Source organism: Aquarana catesbeiana, linkage group LG11 (genome assembly GCF_042186555.1).
Source record: "Aquarana catesbeiana isolate 2022-GZ linkage group LG11, ASM4218655v1, whole genome shotgun sequence".
NCBI lineage: Eukaryota > Metazoa > Chordata > Amphibia > Anura > Ranidae > Aquarana > Aquarana catesbeiana.
Genome location: NC_133334.1, coordinates 68,384,883 through 68,403,006, shown reverse-complemented (window position 1 = coordinate 68,403,006; position 18,124 = coordinate 68,384,883). Strand labels below are relative to the sequence as shown.

At 41.9% G+C, this 18,124-nt stretch overlaps 1 protein-coding gene across 1 annotated transcript in view; it reads right to left on the bottom strand.

Annotated features, from left to right (window-relative positions):
- KIF18A (kinesin family member 18A) overlaps positions 1-18,124 on the bottom strand; it is a gene marked incomplete in the record, with an annotated part of 168,537 nt that overhangs the window by 16,707 nt on the left and 133,706 nt on the right. The window contains 3 exon segments of the mRNA XM_073604534.1: positions 4,371-4,483; positions 6,076-6,180; positions 7,777-8,188. Coding sequence (XP_073460635.1) covers positions 4,371-4,483; positions 6,076-6,180; positions 7,777-8,188 — 630 coding nt within the window.

Below are 18,124 nucleotides of genomic sequence, written 5' to 3'. Positions count from 1 at the left end.
TTTCCTTTCAGCAGATTCTGGGTTAGTAACCACCAACTGAGGCTTTGAGACACTCTTGGGGACAGCTGCTTGGATCGTTTTGTTCCAAGCAGACAGGATACAGTTTTGCAACAGTCTAGAATGGAACTGGGCATAGGGGACTGCTTTGAATGAAGCCACCATCTTTCCTAACAACCTCATGCAAAGGCGAATTGAGAGATTTCTTTTCGACCTGACCATCAGCACCAGCTCTCGTCTGGAGCTGATCTTTGCTAGAGGCAAGAACACCTTTTTCTGGGCTGTGTCTATGATCAGGCCCAAATACTCCAGCTTTCTTAGTGGTCTTAAGGAAGACTTCTCTAGGTTGAGAATCCAAGCCAGACTTTCCAGGTAACTGGTTGTAATGCGTACACTTCTTCCAAGCGGGCCACTGACTGGTCTATTAACAATAGACCGTCTAGGTACACCAAGACTGTTATGCCCTGTGCCCTTAACCTAGTGGTGGGGCCAGTACATTTGTGAACAACCGGGGGTGCTATAGCTAGCCCGAAGGGCAAAACTACAAACTGAAAGTGCTGCTGTTCTACCTCGAATCGCAGAAACCTTTGGTGAGCGGGAAATATAGGGACATGCAGATATGCATCCTTGATGTTGTTGGATGCCAGAAGTTCTCTTCCCTGTAGGATAGAAACTACTGACCCGATTGACTCCATGCGAAAGGAGCGGATTTTCAGGAATTGATTTAGATTCCTTAGATGTAGAATGGGTCTGACATCTCCATTTGGTTTTGGTACCGTAAACAGGTTTGAATAGAACCCCAAACCTTGCTCCTTCTGTGGGGATCTTTATGATCACCCCCTGAGCCAATAATCGGTCTAATGCTTGAAACAGAGATTGCCTTTCATCTGGATCTTTGGGAACGTTTGATCTCAGAAAACGAGACGGTGAAAACTGCCTAAATTCTAGTTTGTATCCTAGAGACAACATGGAGATGACCAATCTGTGCTGAATTTCCTTTTGCCAGACTTCTGAGTATTTCAGACGTCTTCCCCCCCACTCTGGTGAGGGGGGGGGGGGACCTCTTTATGATGAGGTTTTAATATTCTGCATTGCAGATTTGCAGCCCCAGGTCTTCTTTTGTGCCTGGGCTTGACCATGAGGTTTTCCTCTAGAGTCTGACGGCGGAGGCCGTCACCACTGCCTAGAGGCGGATGCCCCTGGCCCAGGAGAAAAAAAATCTGGTTTAAATGAAGGATGTTTATACTTTGTTTTGACTGGCAAAAGAGTACTCTTCTCACTAGAAATCGTTTGAATGTATTTATCCAAATTATCGCCAAATAGTCGCTCCCCATGAAAGGGGAAACTAGTCAGATGCTTTTTGCAAGGTGCTTCGGCTAACCAATTTTTTAACCAAAGGGTCCTATGCATGTGTATTAGCACAAGCACAAGGCGGGATGCCTGGTGAATAGAGTCCCTCATAGCGTCTATGGCAAAACATAATGCCTTTGGTAGTTTGGCCAACTCAGGGGCCTGTTGTGCAGGGAGCTCTTTAAGAGCCTCTGTGAACTGGTCCTTTAGGGACTAACAGATGCCTATTGCTGCGACTGCAGGCTGAGTAACAGTCCCTGCCAAGGAAAAAGAGGATTTTAACAGGAATTCCAACTTTTTATCTGTTGGATCTTTAAGCATTTGTGCATTGTCTACTGGACAAGTTAAACTTTTATTCACACTGGAAATCGCAGTGTCAACTCCTGAAACCTTCCACTTTTTGGTGAATTTATCCTCCATGGGATAGAGAACTGAGAATCTCTTTGGAGGGAGAAAATGCTTATCCGGATGATCACATTCAGCATAAATAAGCTTTTCTAGTAATCAATGGACCGGAAACGCATGAAAAGGCTGTAAAGGTTTTAAAGAACCCAAGGAAGAAACTGGACTTTCAGCTGACTGTTAGGGGTAGCATGAAAGTGGAACGAACCATTTCCATAAGGATTTGTACCTCAGATTGCGAAGGTGAATCAACGGTTGTTTCTTCCGCAGAGGAATAATCGGCTTGTTTTTCCTCTCGATCGCCTGAGGGTAATACCTCATCCTGTCCCCATTGTTCCCTTGGTAAAGGGTCTGAGGTGGGGGAGTGGGGATCTAGAACGCTTCCTATCCACTTGGATAGAGGATGCAATTAAAGCCGCTAATCTTCCTTCTAGGCCCGGCAGGGCAGAGGAAAATGTATCTTCAGTCACGTATACAGGGGCTGAAGTGTGAGAAGCAGTTGCACCACCAATTGGTTCCCAAGACTCACCCTTGCTTGCCATGGCTGGTATCTCCGGAGACGATGACAGTGTGGAGGCATGACTGGAGTTCCCAGAGCCTGGGGGTGGAATTTTTGGCACCTTAGCCGTAGTTCTGGAAGTCATAGTGCTAAGCACAAAAGCAGAGGCATTTAAGAAAAAATATACCACTTGCTGAGCAATAGTTTAGAAAAAACAATGCCACCATAAAGATCAGCTTTTGGTGCTGAATAACAATTGTATATCCTGTACTGGAAATGCCCGTATACACCCCCTCACGTGACCCAGCGCTCCTGTTTCCTCTAGTGTGTCAGACTTCCTCTCCTCAGTTACTCTTAGAGGTTTCCGATATGAGAGCGTCTGTCTTTTAAAAGCCTCAGGTGAGCCTGATCTGGCATTTGTCAGCGTTTTTCCGCCCCTCAGCGTGTGCGCTGTGTGCTCCATTGGGACGCTGCGTCCTGCACATGGTGCCGCCTGTTACCTAGACCACGCCCCTCTCTAATACCCGCCACCTCCTTTCAAAAAAGAAAAAAAAAAATAAGTTTGTGCATGCGACAGGCATTTGGGTCTGCAAATGCAGACCCGAAGAGGAGGAGGCTGCGAGCACCGTCTGGCACATTGCCAGAGCGGTGAGCGTACTGCCTAAGCACAAGAACTGGTGCGCTGCCTGTCCCAACAATCCCTTGCTGGACAGCGTTCACAATAAAGGCAAGTTTGAAATATATAAGTAGTATATGTGAAGCCGCCACTGCACCTCTCCGGGAGAGGAGGGGAGGGGGAGGTGTATGGGGGAGGGGGGAGTTTTATCAGCAGAGTGTTAGGCTCCCTAATCTGCAGGATATATACTAGCTTGCTTAGTAGGGGCCGTTTATACAAAAAAAATGTCAAAACCTGCTGCTGTACCCGCACTTAGTTCCCTCAGAAGAGGAAACGCCACTGTTCAATAAGAACCCCCACTGACTGCTGGGACCACACATGCTGTTATAGCCAGGACACAGAGCTGCTGAGATGCAATGTACCAAGGTATGTGTAATTTACTCCCACTAGTGGAGATCTTAAGGCATACAATGTTTAATATATGGAAGAAAAGGCATAGGTGGACTTTTTACAGTTCCTAGGCTTCTTCCCTTACCTTATCCTCGCTGCAGGATACTGCTGAAACAGACAGATCAAAACTTCACCAATCACGGCAGGCTGCGTTAGTAAACCTTCAAAGACCGGGTCCCTTAATAGGGGTTCCACTCCTTTGGACCTGTATAACACCCCTCAGGAGCAACTTTAGGTAATGTAGCAAGACCAAAAAGAGTCCTGGTTCCTGGGGTCCAGCCCTCAAAGAGAAGATTTACAGGCAAAATCTCGCTTTTCTGTGCGAGGCCCGGGTACCATTCTGTGGCCTCAGTGGCTTGGATGGATCCAGCGGTGGAGGTTATTTAAATCCAGCATGGATCCCTCTTGGAGCTCCTCAGAGCACATCTTCACTCGTGACCAACACCTTAGACACTGGCGGAAAAACTGAGGTACTCCTGGATAGAGGAGGCGTTATATAGGGGAGTGAACTTCCTGCATTGGGTATACCAGTGTCCAATCACCTGAAGGCGGCCCACAACCCATTAAGTTATTACTTAGGCTCTGTGTCCCATGATGTACGATAAAGAAAAGAACATCTGTAGGTTACTACAAATGCTGCTTGAAACAATTTTGGATACGGAGATATGATTCGTTGCTATGGGCAACTGACTGTTTGAGACATATCTTTCAGATATTGAAGTATGTTTATCAGTCTCACAAATCAAAACACAAAAGGAAGCTTCAGCCTTGTATTTATGTAGAATAGCGAACAAGATAAATTCAATGAGAGATAGTGCTGAAAAGTAAACTACACCATTGAGCTATATGCCATAGCAGTCGGAATAAAAATCAGACACCCACACCTTTGAAACAGACATTTCTGCCAATTCAGAGCAGGACATATCACACTTCGAAAATATTTTAGATGACTGATTACAGTAACAAACCACTCTGCTGATAACCTGGAAATGTCAGCCTTTCATCACACAGTGAAAAGCGAACAGGTAATGTCATAATCTATCATTGCATGCTCACCTGCTGTCTTTTTCACTCGCATGGCTTTACAGGCAAAGGTGTTGTCCTGGCGCACGCGTTTAGGAATAGGAAGTGTTACGTTGTCCTCTTTCACAGCACTGCCTGCTGCAAGACTTATAAATCATAATAGAAACAAAGATTTAGTTTTTGTGAACAAAATAGGGAGAACTTGTGTTTATTCATTTATGCAACTGATCGCTCAGTTGTTAGTTACCCTCCCAAACGCATGCTATAGCCCCCCAAAAAAATTTTAGCTTTGTGCAGGCAATAAGGATAAATACCCATGTCTGGATCACAAGACAAGCTGATCAGAATCACTATTTTTGGCAAAGAAGACAGCTCACATATTAGGATTTTTGTGTTGCCGGTTTCTTGGAGGACATCACAGGATACAGAGGAATTAATAGTCCCTACTACATGGATAATGCTACAACCTTAGTTGTAAATGGACATTATTCAAAAAGAAAAGCAGGAGTCCACACTCAGGCAAAAACCCTCCCGGCTCTGCTAAGGCAGGCCATACACAGAGCAAATTTCTTTCATGCAACCACAGGTAGTGTTGATGAGAGAATCCCTCCCGGTGAGGTTGGGAGGGTGAAGTGCGGGGGGAGCCATACCCGCCAGGAGAAGACAGTGATTATTAATTCAATATCATATATTATAAATCAGTAATTGTATGTAAAATCTGGCAGGCAGACTGGTTGTACCCAAGTTGATCAATCAACTTGGTTCATTCAGCATGCCCATACATGGTGGAGATTCGAACAGTCTATGGTAGGCCTAAGCTTCAGTTTAGTAGCAAAAAAAGTGGAAACACAAGACAGAGGGTAGGGATCTCTGTCCTGTGATGTACTCAAAAAAAAACACACAAAAAAAAAAAAAAAAAACAAACAACCCCATCATGAAGACCCTTATTCAGACTTTTCCTGCTATAACGTGACAAATCTCATTTGGCCTCCTGCATTGTCACCTTGGTATATGCATTACAAGGGGCCATGCCAATGCAAATTTTTGGAGGCATGGTCCACCATTTTCACCATCAGAAAACCAAATGATCTGCAGCCAATGTTCATGTAGACAGGAAATGATTCAAAGAGATTGAACAGCAGCACTGAGATGCAACAAACAAAACAAAACCGTATTTTAGAGGAAAAAAGACCAGGGCTTATGAAATAACACTTTAGCATACCAAAGTAAGTTTAAGTTCCCATCTAACAATCATGTTCCTTATAGTTTGACCAATTGCCAAACCGTGAACAAAATAATACTATTTGTTCTGCAATGTTTCATATAAAAGTTCAGTGAAAAAAGGTGAGGGCGATTAGAACTGTAAATCCAAGAGGGAGAAAAATAGGAATCTGTCTCTGTATAAAGGAGGAGGATTTTTGTTCTTCATTATGAGGAATAAGCTTGATGCGTAAAACGAAGTGTGTCGGAACCTTTCCTGTTTAGTGTATTGAAGTGAAATGCTGTAAAGGTTGTCTATAAAGGCAAAGATTTGTAAAACCTGCCCTCTGGAAAACCCAATGTTAAATTAAGAAAAGCAGAAATAGGGAAGGAAGAGAAACAATAGACCAAGGGATACAACTGCAATAACCTGGTATTTATATAATACTGTAAGATTTTCATAGAAATGTCATTCTGAGAGCCAACCTCTAATGCATTCCAGACAGGAGATCTTATGGCACGAAGTGCACAATCTTACCTTAATAGCTTTCTCTTTCTTTCAGCAGCTGAAGTCATTGCCATGTAGGATGGCTTCTCACTCGGCTTTCCTGGATTTCTGCTCAGCAGAGATGGGAGTCCAAGCCTGTGAGAACAGGGATTAACGGCTTTGGTAAATGTTTGCCTTTGACAATATGACAGTCAGCCTTACAATGCATATAGTTCTGCGCGTTTAGCATGGAGAACAAACGTCAGAATCGGTGGAACTAAATACTGCTGGGAGGAGGATGTGAAAAGGAGTCCTGTACAAATAAAAAGCTCTAATGAATCCGTTTCAAGCACTACTTAGTAACATGCAGAAAGCACTGGTGTGCAGTAACAAGATCTGCATTCAATAGCTGGACTAATGTCTAAAGGGAACCTGTCACCAAGTAAAGGCTCCCCTTTGGGCATAACATTATTTGAATAGTTGAATACCAAAGCCACTGAAACTGGGAAGGAAAGCAATTTCATGCAAGTCTGTAACCTCAGTAAAACTTGGGTTTAGTTTACCCCAGGGATCTAGGAGCCCCTTTACAGTGCAATGCAGCAAATCTGCATTATTCACACAATTATGAGCTATGTGACGTGTCTCCAGATCCCCTGCAGGTATTGTAATTGGCCAAGAGCGCGACTAAAAGAAACTGTAAATGTTCCTGCTGAAACCTTAAAGTATTCTTCATTCAGCTACCCATGCTGCAGGAAAATCACCCTTAGACCATTACAATGCCTGGTTGTTCTCCCCAGTAAAGGTACTGCCTCAGTGGATAGTGTGACATGTAGTCTCAATGCAGATACATATATTACTGAACAGTGATATAGGCAACACTATATCTGTCCTCCCAGCAATGGTGTTGTGTACTCATGTGCTAACAAATGTCAAATGCAGAATGACAGAAAGGAGCTCAGCGGTCTACAACTTCTCTCTGTGTTCAGTCATAAGGTGGGGAAGAGATGTGTTATTGAGCTGCAGCAGAAGAAAAAGTCGTCTTCTAACCTGCCAAACAAGGCTGTGCTGTGTGGAGGAGTTGTGTAAATCTCAGGACTAGATGGACAGCAATAAAAAAACCTGACAGGTAAGGCAGCTCCCATATAGGATACTATAGGACTTACTACCAAGATGGTTCCTAAAAGCACAATCACCATCAAACTCTTCCTTGACCCCCATCTGGAAACCGTTTTCTGACCTGGAACAAAATAGGTGCATACCAAGCCCCTTGATACCTTATTGACAATGTTCCAGCTAGGATAAGGATAAGTGTGCTAGAACTTTCAACCAAGAAAAAAAAAGGCAGCCTCAAAATCGGTGGCTTCTGTATTTCTTCTATATTATTTATATAAACACAGTGAGGTGCTAGAGTGGTGTGTGACCCCCAACGTTAAGCCAGCCATGGATGGAGCGATTTTCTTTCCTGCAACCAGTCAGTGTTGATTGTGTTCTTCTGGTCGGGGGAAGCCCTACCTGCCAGAAGAACACCGTGATTGCTAGCGGCCATAACAGCCGCTAGTGATAATCGCATGCAAAATCCGCCAGGCTGGTTGTACCCAAGTTGATCTATCAACTTGGGTACATTCAGCCTGCCCAAATGGTATAAATCATCTATGGACGGCTTTAGTTGAGAATCTTGAGTGTCAACATAAAGTCTGTGTTTACCAGTAATCTGTTTCCATACATTCAAGCATTATGGGTCTAAGTTATTACCTCTGGAACATGCTGGAAGGTGGATGTGGGCCTGTGCCACTGGCACCTGGATTCTGGTCAGTGTTGCCATGAGAAAGAATGACTGTGGAGTCCATGTCTTGCTCAGAATCTATCTTCATCTGGAAGGTGAAACCCCTGTTTTGGTTGCCTTTTTCATGAGCCATGAAAGTGGAAGCATTTTCCCCAGTGTCTCCAATGCCAGAGATTGCATTGTCATCCTTGCTGATAACGATGGTTTTGTTGCAATTTTCTGGGGTGTAAACAATAGGCAGGAGCTCTGCCCCGATAGAATCGTCATGCTGATCACGATTGGTAAATTGAGCTGCTGCCTGAGGAGACTCCATTAATTTTCTCCTGGTCTTTTTGCGAGGAAGGTCTTCTTCTAGCCTTGGAGGAACATTTTCTTTTAAACCTATCAAATGAGTATGCAAAAAGTGGCTTATTTTGATGAAATGGCATTTTCTTTTTCATAGTACGGACAATGTCAAGAACCAAGATCAAGAATCAGTTTTAAGATGACTTGTCTCACCCCTTTTAAACATGTACACATTTAAGGAAAAAAAAAACACACACACACGAAAAACATTAGTTTCTCTCCTTTTTAAACTGCCGGCAAATGGTTGGGTAGCTGCTATACAGGGGAAACATTGCAATCTGAAAAGTTTTTTGACACGTGTGATATCAGAAAACTCTGCAACCACATAGCTTACATCTATTAGTGGGATGGTTTGGAACACCAATAGCAAGCCAAGTATTAGAATCTAAAAAGTATTACCAACCATAAAATGTTCTTTAGGCTAAATAGGCACAAAAAAACAAAAACAAAAAACAGACAAGGATACACTCCAAAATCTTGCTAAAGCCTTCCTAGAGGACTGTAAACCATTATAGCTGCAAAAGGGCAAGGGTGGGCAACTCTGTATTATGCTTATGGATTTGGAATAGCATTTACAACAAGCTCATATACAGTGAGGAAAAAAAGTATCTGATCCCTCTGCTGATTTTGTATGTTTGCCCACTGACAAAGAAATGATCAGTCTACTATAATTTTAACGGTAGGTTTATTTTAACAGTGAGAGACAGAACAAAAAAATCCAGAAAAACTAATTTCAAAAAAGTTATAAATTGATTTGCATTTTTAAATGAGTGAAATACCATACGTTATTGACCCCTTCGCAAAACATGACTTAGTACTTGGTGGCAAAACCCTTGTTGGCAATCACAGAGGTCAGACGTTTCTTGTAGTTGGCCACCAGGTTTGCACACATCTCAGGAGGGATTTTGTCCCACTCCTCTTTGCAGATTCTCTCCAAGTCATTAAGGTTTCGAGGCTGTTTGGTAACTCGAACCTTCAGCTCCCTCCACATATTTTCTATGGGATTAAGGTCTGAAGATTGTATAGGCCACTCTAGGACCTTAATGTGCTTCTTGAGCCACTCCTTTGTTGTTATGGCCGAGTGTTTTGGGTCACTGTCAAGCTGGAATAACGATCCACAACCCATTTTCAATGCCCTGGCTGAGGGAGGGAGGTTCTCACCCAAGATTTGATGGTACAAGGCTCCGTCCAGCCTCCCTTTGATGCTGTGTAGTTTTCCTGTCTCCTTAGCAGAAAAACGCCTCCAAAGCATAATGTTTCCACCTCCGTGTTTGACGGTGGGGATGGTGTTCTTGGGGTCATAGTCAGCATTCCTCCTCCAAACACAGCGTGTTGAGTTGAAGCCAAAGAGCTTGATTTTGGTCTCATCTGACAACAACACTTTCTGAATCATTCGGATTTTAATTAGCAAACTTCAGACAGGCCTGTACATGTGCTTTCTTAAGCAGGGGGAGCTGCATGATTTCAGTGCTTTACGGTGTAGCGTGTTACCAATTGTTTTCTTGGTGACTATGGTCCCAGCTGCCTTGAGATCATTGACAAGATTCTCCCGTGTGGTTCTGGGTTGATTCCTCGCTGTTCTCATGATTGAAACTCCACGAGGTGAGATCTTGCATGGAGCCCCAGACCAAGGGAGACTGACAGTTATTTTGTTCTCCTTCCATTTACAAATAATCGCACCAACTGTTGTCACCTTCTCACCAAGCTGCTTGGCGATGGTCTTGTAGCCCAATCCAGCCTTGTGTAGGTCTACAATCTTGTCCCTGACATCCTTGGACAGCTCTTTGGTTTTGGCCATGGTGGAGAGATTGGAATCTGACTGATTGCTTCTGTGGACAGGTGTCTCTTATACAGGTAACAAGCTGAGATTAGGAGCCCTCCCTTTAAGAGTGCTCCTAATCTCAGCTTAACACCTGTATAGAAGACACCTGGGAGCCAGAAATCTTGCTGATTGAAAGGGGATGAAAAACTTATTTCACTCACTAAAATGCAAACCAATTTATAACTTTTTTGAAATGTGTTTTTTTGGATATTTTTATTGTTATTCTGTCTCTCACTGGTAAAATAAACCTACCATTAAAATTATAGACTGACCGTTTCTTTGTTAGTGGGCAAACGTACAAAATCAGCAGGGGATCAAATACTTTTTTCCCTCACTGTAGATGTGCCGGTAAGGCACTCACACACTTTTGGTCATATAGTGTATACTAAAATCTGCATTTGAAATATGCTATCAAAATAAACTGCAAGTTTGGTAATGCACTATTAGTAGCCATTCTATTTCAAAATACGATCTAAAATATTCATCGATTTTTAGAAATGTCTATTCTGTTGTAAAACAAAATAGAGCCTAAAGATGTACTTTCTTTGTTGTGCAAAGATAAAAACATAAAAAAAATCTTTTTCAAATGCATCCACTTACAAAAGAGTTGAATGCAACTTCTATGCCAACACTAATTTAATAACAAAAGCTGTTAATCACTAAGCATCACATGCCAGGTATTACTCATAGATGCAGCAAATCTTTACAACAAAGCAGCAGAGCTGCCTTGAGTAACTATGGCTACCTATCTGTAATGTCATGAGGGAGCAGTGTGGGTGAATTTCAAACTCTTGGTCTCTGTGGTAACCTACATTTGTGCTACTAGATTAAGATTAGGGCCATAAACATATATTTGTGCATGTTGTCAATGTAAATTAGGTACCAATGAAATGATTCAATTTGTAAAAGTTTAAGAATGATCAAATGCACAAAGCATCCAACGTATGTTCGTCTTGTGTTATTTTGTTTTAGAAATTACAGATGAGTTCAGTGAAGACTTTTGTGAACAAATCACATATTAACCAAGATTAACTTATTCGCCTAGAAGCCTGATACTTTATACAGCAGTCCAGTATAACTCAAGGGCAGTATGGTTCCAGGATATCCAAGTAAGCAAGCACACATTTTATATATAGAGAGTATACAGTATATGACCCACACATCACCACTGCAGAGACACTATCACTTTACTCTGCATAGGCAAGGAAACCACTTCAGCCCCAGAGGGTTTATGACCAAGTCATTCTTTGCGATACGGCACTGCATTACTTTAACAGACAATTGCGTGGTCGTGTGATGCTATACCCAAATAAAAATCATGCCTTTTTTTCCCCCCACAAATAGAGCTTTCTTTTGGTAGTATTTGATCAGCTCTTCATTTTTTTTTGCTAGAAACAAAAAGACCAACAGTTTTGAAAAACAAAAAAAAAAATATTTTTTAATTTATGCTTTAAAACATATTGAATAAAAAAAAAAAAAATCTAAAATTTCTTCATCAGTTTAGGCCAATATGTATTCTGCTACATATTTTTTGGTAAAAAAAAATCCAATAAGTGTATTTTTGGTTGATTGGTTTGCGCAAAACTTATAGCGTCTACAAACTGTGGCATATATTTTTTATTTCTTTTTAACTAGCAATTGCAGCGATCAGCGATTTTTAGCGGGACTGCGATATTGCAGTGCACAAATCTGACCTGACACTAAGTGACACTGAGGACCAGGGACACCAATACAGTGATCACTGCTTAAAAAAAAAAAATCACCGTCAATGCACTTATGACACTGGCAGGGAAGGAGTTAACACCAGGGGCAATTAAAGGGTTTTAATGTGCTCCTGGGGCTTGCTTTCTAACTGTGTGTGGGGTTCTTTGACTGGGAGAAGACAGATCTGTGATTCTGCTTAGCAGGAACACAAGATCCCCATTTTCCCCTCTCATTGAATGGCGGTCCAACTTGTTTACAAAGGCAGACCACCGTTCTGCCTCTCCTGAGAATGATCGGCGTGTCCTGGAGGACATCCCATCCATTGGACCCGCTGATTGGCTCCCGCCATGTCCAATCACAACTGGAAACAGGTCGCCGACGGAGCGCACCCCAGACCCAGTGTACAAAATCACATACAGGTACGTTATTTCATGCAGGAGGGCCTCCCTGCTGCAGGATACTGCACTAGGTCCATAACAAGTTAACAAAAGAACTAAGCAGTTTCCCATTTCCCTATAATTGTGTTGATCTTTCTCCTTGATGTGCATATTCTGTAAATTCTTAGAATTAAATTCCAGTACCAGCGGTGGCTTAACATCACACTATTCACTACTATACAGCAGAAAGTGTTTGCATGTCGTGCATTGAACTGAGCAAGCATTGTCTCTATGGATGTAACTGCTTGAGAAGTGTTAGCTGGAGTTAGGCTTTAAAGCCCAAATACAGGCACAAGAGAAAAAAAAAAAAAAAAAAAAGATTGCTTGTTAAGTTTAGGGTACATGGATAAGGGGTAATAGGATTCTGGCCTTACCAGTAAAATGTTTGTGAATTTTACTGCTATAAGCAAGCATTTTTACTGAATGAACTAGAATAATTCAGTGAGTATTGTTGTGATTGGCCACAGTTAATCACATGGTAGAGATAGGCTGTGATTGGCCCTGTCTGTACCAGGTGATCAATTTGACCAATCACAGGGATCAACACAATGAATAGCATGAATTGAAGTGATTCACGATTAACAATTGTTATGTGATCTGCTGTGATTGGTCACAGTGATCTCATGGTACAGGAAACAGGCCAGTACACTGCTCTGTCATCCGCCGCGTCCAGAGGGAATCGGGCCTGCACAAGGCATGTTCTGGGGAGGACGTCATGACATCCACCCAGGACAATAGGGCATCATTTTACAATGGCCCGAGCGGGAAGCAGTTAAGCACAAATAGAGGGTATCCGATTGCCTAAAGGAGGCAGTAGCTAAGACTCTCGGCGCATACCACAACCAGACAGCAGAGAGGAATGTAAGGAAAATTCGATCATTGGAGGACAGCAGGATAAAAGGTTCCCCAGCACAGATCTAGAACGAACCACGCCGTGCTTTCATATGCCTAGTGTGGCCAGTTTTTGATAAGAGAGCAGAGGTACTGGGAAGAACACAAGGTATTTCACACAAAAGCAGCAATACAAAGAGAACAGGATACTTTTTTCATACAAGTACGTGGTACAGCAGACACACATAAGGAATGTTGGGATTACATATTCCTTAAGGAGACAGTTACATCCAGGGCCAATCATACGCAGGTAATTGCTGCATAAGCGATTACAAGCGAACAACAACAAAAAGCTATGGGCGAGGTCAGCCTCCTATTGTTTTTAATGGGGCCTCCCACCTGCATGTATGTGCATTGATTCCCACTGAGTTTTTGACATGTAAACCACAAACAGCCTCATTTGCTAATGTGATTGGGGCCTTAAAGCCCACCAACACCTGCTCTGCTTTATGGCAGCTCAGATCATTTCAATGGGCTGCCAACACACCACAACAAACTAGACACTGATGTGCACCATTTTGTGTTGCACAAAGCATCACAGTGCATGATAGAACATTGCGCTGTATTAAAGATGTTGCATGAGAGACTCGGCTGGCTGTGACTTTCCCTCATTGGCTGAGACAGCAATGAAGCACCATTGGCTGCTGCCAATCCAGGTCAGTGAGCCAATGAGGGGAGAGAGGGGGTGGGGCCATGGCTCTGCTTGAATGGACACAGGGAGCTGCAGCTCGGGTGCCCCCATAGCAAGCTGCTTGCTGTGGTGGCACTCAACAGGAGGGATGGGCCAGAAGCACCCAAAGGGACCCGAGAAGAGGAGGATCTGGGCTGCTCTGTGCAAAACCATTACACAGAGCAGATAAGTATAACATGTTTGTTATTTTTAACAACCCCCCCCCCCCCCAAAAAAAACACAGACTTTAGCATCACTTTAACCGCTTCAATACTGGGCAATTTTACCCCGTTGCTGCCCAGGTCAATTTCCAGATTTCAGCGCTGTCACACTTTGAAAGACAATTGTGCGGTCATGCAACGCTGTACCAAAATTCAATTTTTATCATTTTTTTGCATACAAATAGATCTTTCTTTTGGTGGGATTTTTTTTTTTTTATAAAGAAAACAAAAACAAAAAAAGACCGAAGATTTGAAAAAAAAAAAAAAAAAAGACCTTTTTCTTCGTTTTGTCAGAAAATTTTGTAAATAAGTAATTTTTCTCCTTCACTGTGCGCTGAAGAGGCTGCGTTGATGAGGAGGCACTAATATGCACGATAGGCGGAACTAGAGTTGCACGATTTTGGCTAAAATGAGAATCACGATTTTTTTGCTCAGATTCTCGCGGTGTAACATCTTTCACAATATACAAAAAAATTGGACTAACTTTACGGTTTAGTTTTTTCAAAATTTATTAAAGTGTAATGCGCAAATACAGTGCGACAAAAAATATATATATGGGGGTTCTGATTAATTTAATTTTCTAGCAATAAATATTGATCTTAACTTGTAAGCAGCAAGTGCCAGAAAAAAGGTTTAGTGTTTAAGTGGTTAAACTTACCTCACCTACACACAGAAGTTAAAGCGATTGTAAGGCTTTGTTTTTTTATTTATTTTTTTAAATAACAAACATGTCATACTTACCTCCACTGTGCAGCTTGTTTTGCACAGAGTGGCCCCGATCCTCGACTTCTGGGGTCCCCCGGCAGCGCTGGTAGCTCCTCCCTGCATTGTATAACCCCCTAGGGGAAGCGGTCTCCCGAGGGGGGGGTTACCTTGCGGGCGCGCTCCCGAGTCTAGCATTCAGTGTCCATAGACGCCGAATGTAGGACTTGGCCCCCACCCCCCACGTCATTGGATTTGATTGACAGCAGCAGGAGCCAATGGCTGCGCTGCTATCAATCTATCCAATCAAGAGCAGAGAACCCTGGGCAGAGAGGAAGAGTGCGTCTCCAGCGGGGAGGGGGATACAGGACTCAGGTGAGTAAAATGGGGGGTGCTGGGGGGCCGGTCAGTGACATGTTTTTTCACCTTAATGCATCCTATGCATTAAGGTGAAAAAACTGACCGTTTACAACCCCTTTAATTCCTTTGATCTAAGAAGAAAAGTTACTTTGTTTACTTATCCGCGATGTTGTGATAAAACTTGGCAGGCAGGCAACTTGGATTTTTTTTTTCCAGCTGCGAGAACTCTTTGCACTTGTTACAAAAAATCGTGACATGCTGTTTTGAAGATCGGGAAGGGAAAAGAATCGCAATTTCGATTCTTAGCGATTAACCGTGCAGCTCTAGGCAGCACTGATATGCAGCACTAGTGGGCACTGTTGGGGCTGCACTGATCATCAGTCCCCAGATTATCTGGTTTCCCCTGTGAAGAAATGTCGCTGATCGACTCTCTCCTTTCCTCACACTCTGTCAGTGTGAGATGAGGAGAGACAATAACCAGCATTTCCTTGTTTACATGTTTTCAGCTGGGATTGCACACAGCCGATCACATGGGTAAAGAGCCTCGTCATGGCTCTTTATTGAGATCAGGGTCACACCATGTCCTAGTGATGCCACGTCCCAGCACGGGGAGACTGGGGCAACGTCATATGTCGTCGTCCCAGAACAGAGCATCCCGCCTGCTGTCTATACGGTGGATAGGAGGTAGTTAAACCACAGTTCTACAGCATCTTTTCCAGTGTTGCTTTAAGTGAATAAATATGCAGGTAAAGATGATCTTTATGAAGCACAAGTAACAAAGCCCCTTGTGGTTATGTTCGATGAACAGAAAAACAATTACCATTCTGCATAGAAACTAGACACCTACATTAGACATAATTAGTTTTGTGAGCCTCAGAATCAGCGCTTATAACAGCTATTAATGGATAATACATGTTGACTATAGCTACCATCATTTTGAGTACAAATCACACTGTAGTACATACAGCTATAACTTAATTTATTCAGTCTCTCTCATCAATGTGTAGTATTTAGGCAACAGTAAAAAGTCAGCAATGCAGATATATAGATGAGACGCGTTTCCTTTTTTGTCATAATCCTGGTAATTTACCCTTAACCTTTAAAAGTTGTGCTTAAATTGGTTGTAAACCTGAACAAAGTATATCCCTCTATAGTGTGTACTTGTCTTACACACTATAGGCATCCCTTTGTGCTCGTACGCAGAAGTAAATGCATATGTAAATGGTGTTCACACCACACATGTGAGGTGTCGCCGAGAACGTATAACCAAGAGCAATAATTTTTGCACTAGACCTCCTTTAACTCTAAACAGGTATTCTGCAAAACCCTTTAAAGCTTCGCCTATGGATATTTAAATAACGTAGTTGGTCGCAATTCCACGAGCGTGTGCGCAATTTTAAACTGTGACTTTTTTTAATTAACCACTTACAGACCGGAAGATTTGGCTGCTTAATAACAGGCCATTTTTTGCGATACGGCGCTGCGTCACTTTAACAATTGCGCGGTTGTGCGATGCTGTACCCAAACAAAATTGACGACCTTTTTTTCCCCACAAATAGAGCTTTCTTTTGGTGGTATTTGATTACCTCTGCGGTTTTAATTTTTTGCAACAATTTTGAAAAAAAAAAAAAACACTATTTTTTACTTTTTGCGATAATAAATATCCCCAAAATGTTTTTTAAAAAAAAAAAACATGTCTCTCTCAGGTTTAGGCCAATATATATTCTACATATTTTTGGTTAAAAAAAAAAATATATCACAATAAGTGTATATTGATTGGTTTGCGCAAAAGTTATAGCATTTACAAATTATGGGAAAGATTTATGGCATTTTTTAAATTTATTTTTTACTAATAATGGCGGTGATCTGTGATTTTTAGCAGTACTGCGACATTGTGGCGGACAGATCAGACACTTGGGGACACATTTGGGAACAAACAATATGTCTCCTCTCCCCTAACAGAACAGGGATTTGCATGTTTACACACACACACACAAATCCCTGCTCCTGCTCTCTTGCACGCGGTTGCGCCAACCATGCACACGGGTTCCCTGCTGTGCAGCACGCGCCTATCGCCCTTAAAGACGTACCCACATGGCCATTTGTGGGAACTAACCACTTTGCCGCCGTATATCGGCGTGAGCCGGTCGGCAAGTGGTTAAAGTGTATTTTTTCCAAAAACCTACGTTTGAAAAAAACGCTGCGCAAATACTGTGTGCCATTTTATTCCCTAGGGTCTCTGCTAATATATATATATATATATATATATATATATATATATATATATATATATATATATATATATATGTTTGGGGGTGGGTTAGTCATTTTCTAGCAAAAAATACTGATTTAAACTTGTAAAAAAAAAAGTAGCAGAAAATGCTTGGTCTTCAAGTGGATATGAATACAAAATAAGATGTCGGTCAAACTTCTTACTCTAGCTGATATGCCAACTTATAGAAGCCTAAAACATTAAAAGTTATAGCATTTGTCTATGGCACAACTGGACAGAAAATCATCTTGTCTTAAAGAATACAGCTCCTCAAAAACTTGGATTTTTAGAAAAATTCAGTTCCTGTAATTTCTTTGAAATTTTACATTACACTTCATGTTATTATAAATTCTTTAAAATAGAGTTTATGTAATTTCAATTTTGTATCCCCTTAAAAAGATCCAAAGTCAACAGAAATGATGTTGTCCACACAATTTAAACACCAATAGGTCTGAAACTTCTATGCATTTATGAAATCTGACTCAAGTTCTAGAAAGAAATTCTAAAGAGGAAATGGGGAAAGCTTAAGAAACACTGGTGCTTTTGTTGACAAGTAAAATCCATATAATTAGGATGGATATTAAATATGTTTCTTCAAATATGAAATAATGACCACTGTTTAACAGGTGGCCGGTGTTTTGCAATTTCCGTGCAAAGTCCACCTTCCGTTCCAACATCTTGAACTGATTGGGAGTGAGAAGCAACTCAGCAAAAGGTGCAACTGGATCTATATAAATCTTCATTTGTTTAAAAGCTGGGCAGGGGAGAAAGGGTAAAAAAAAAAAAGTCAGCGTCTCCCAGGACCCAACAAATATTTTCTCACATAGGATATAGACCAAACTGCAGTTTACAGTATTGTGACCATAATAAAGCTTAAAGTGGAAGGCAAGTCA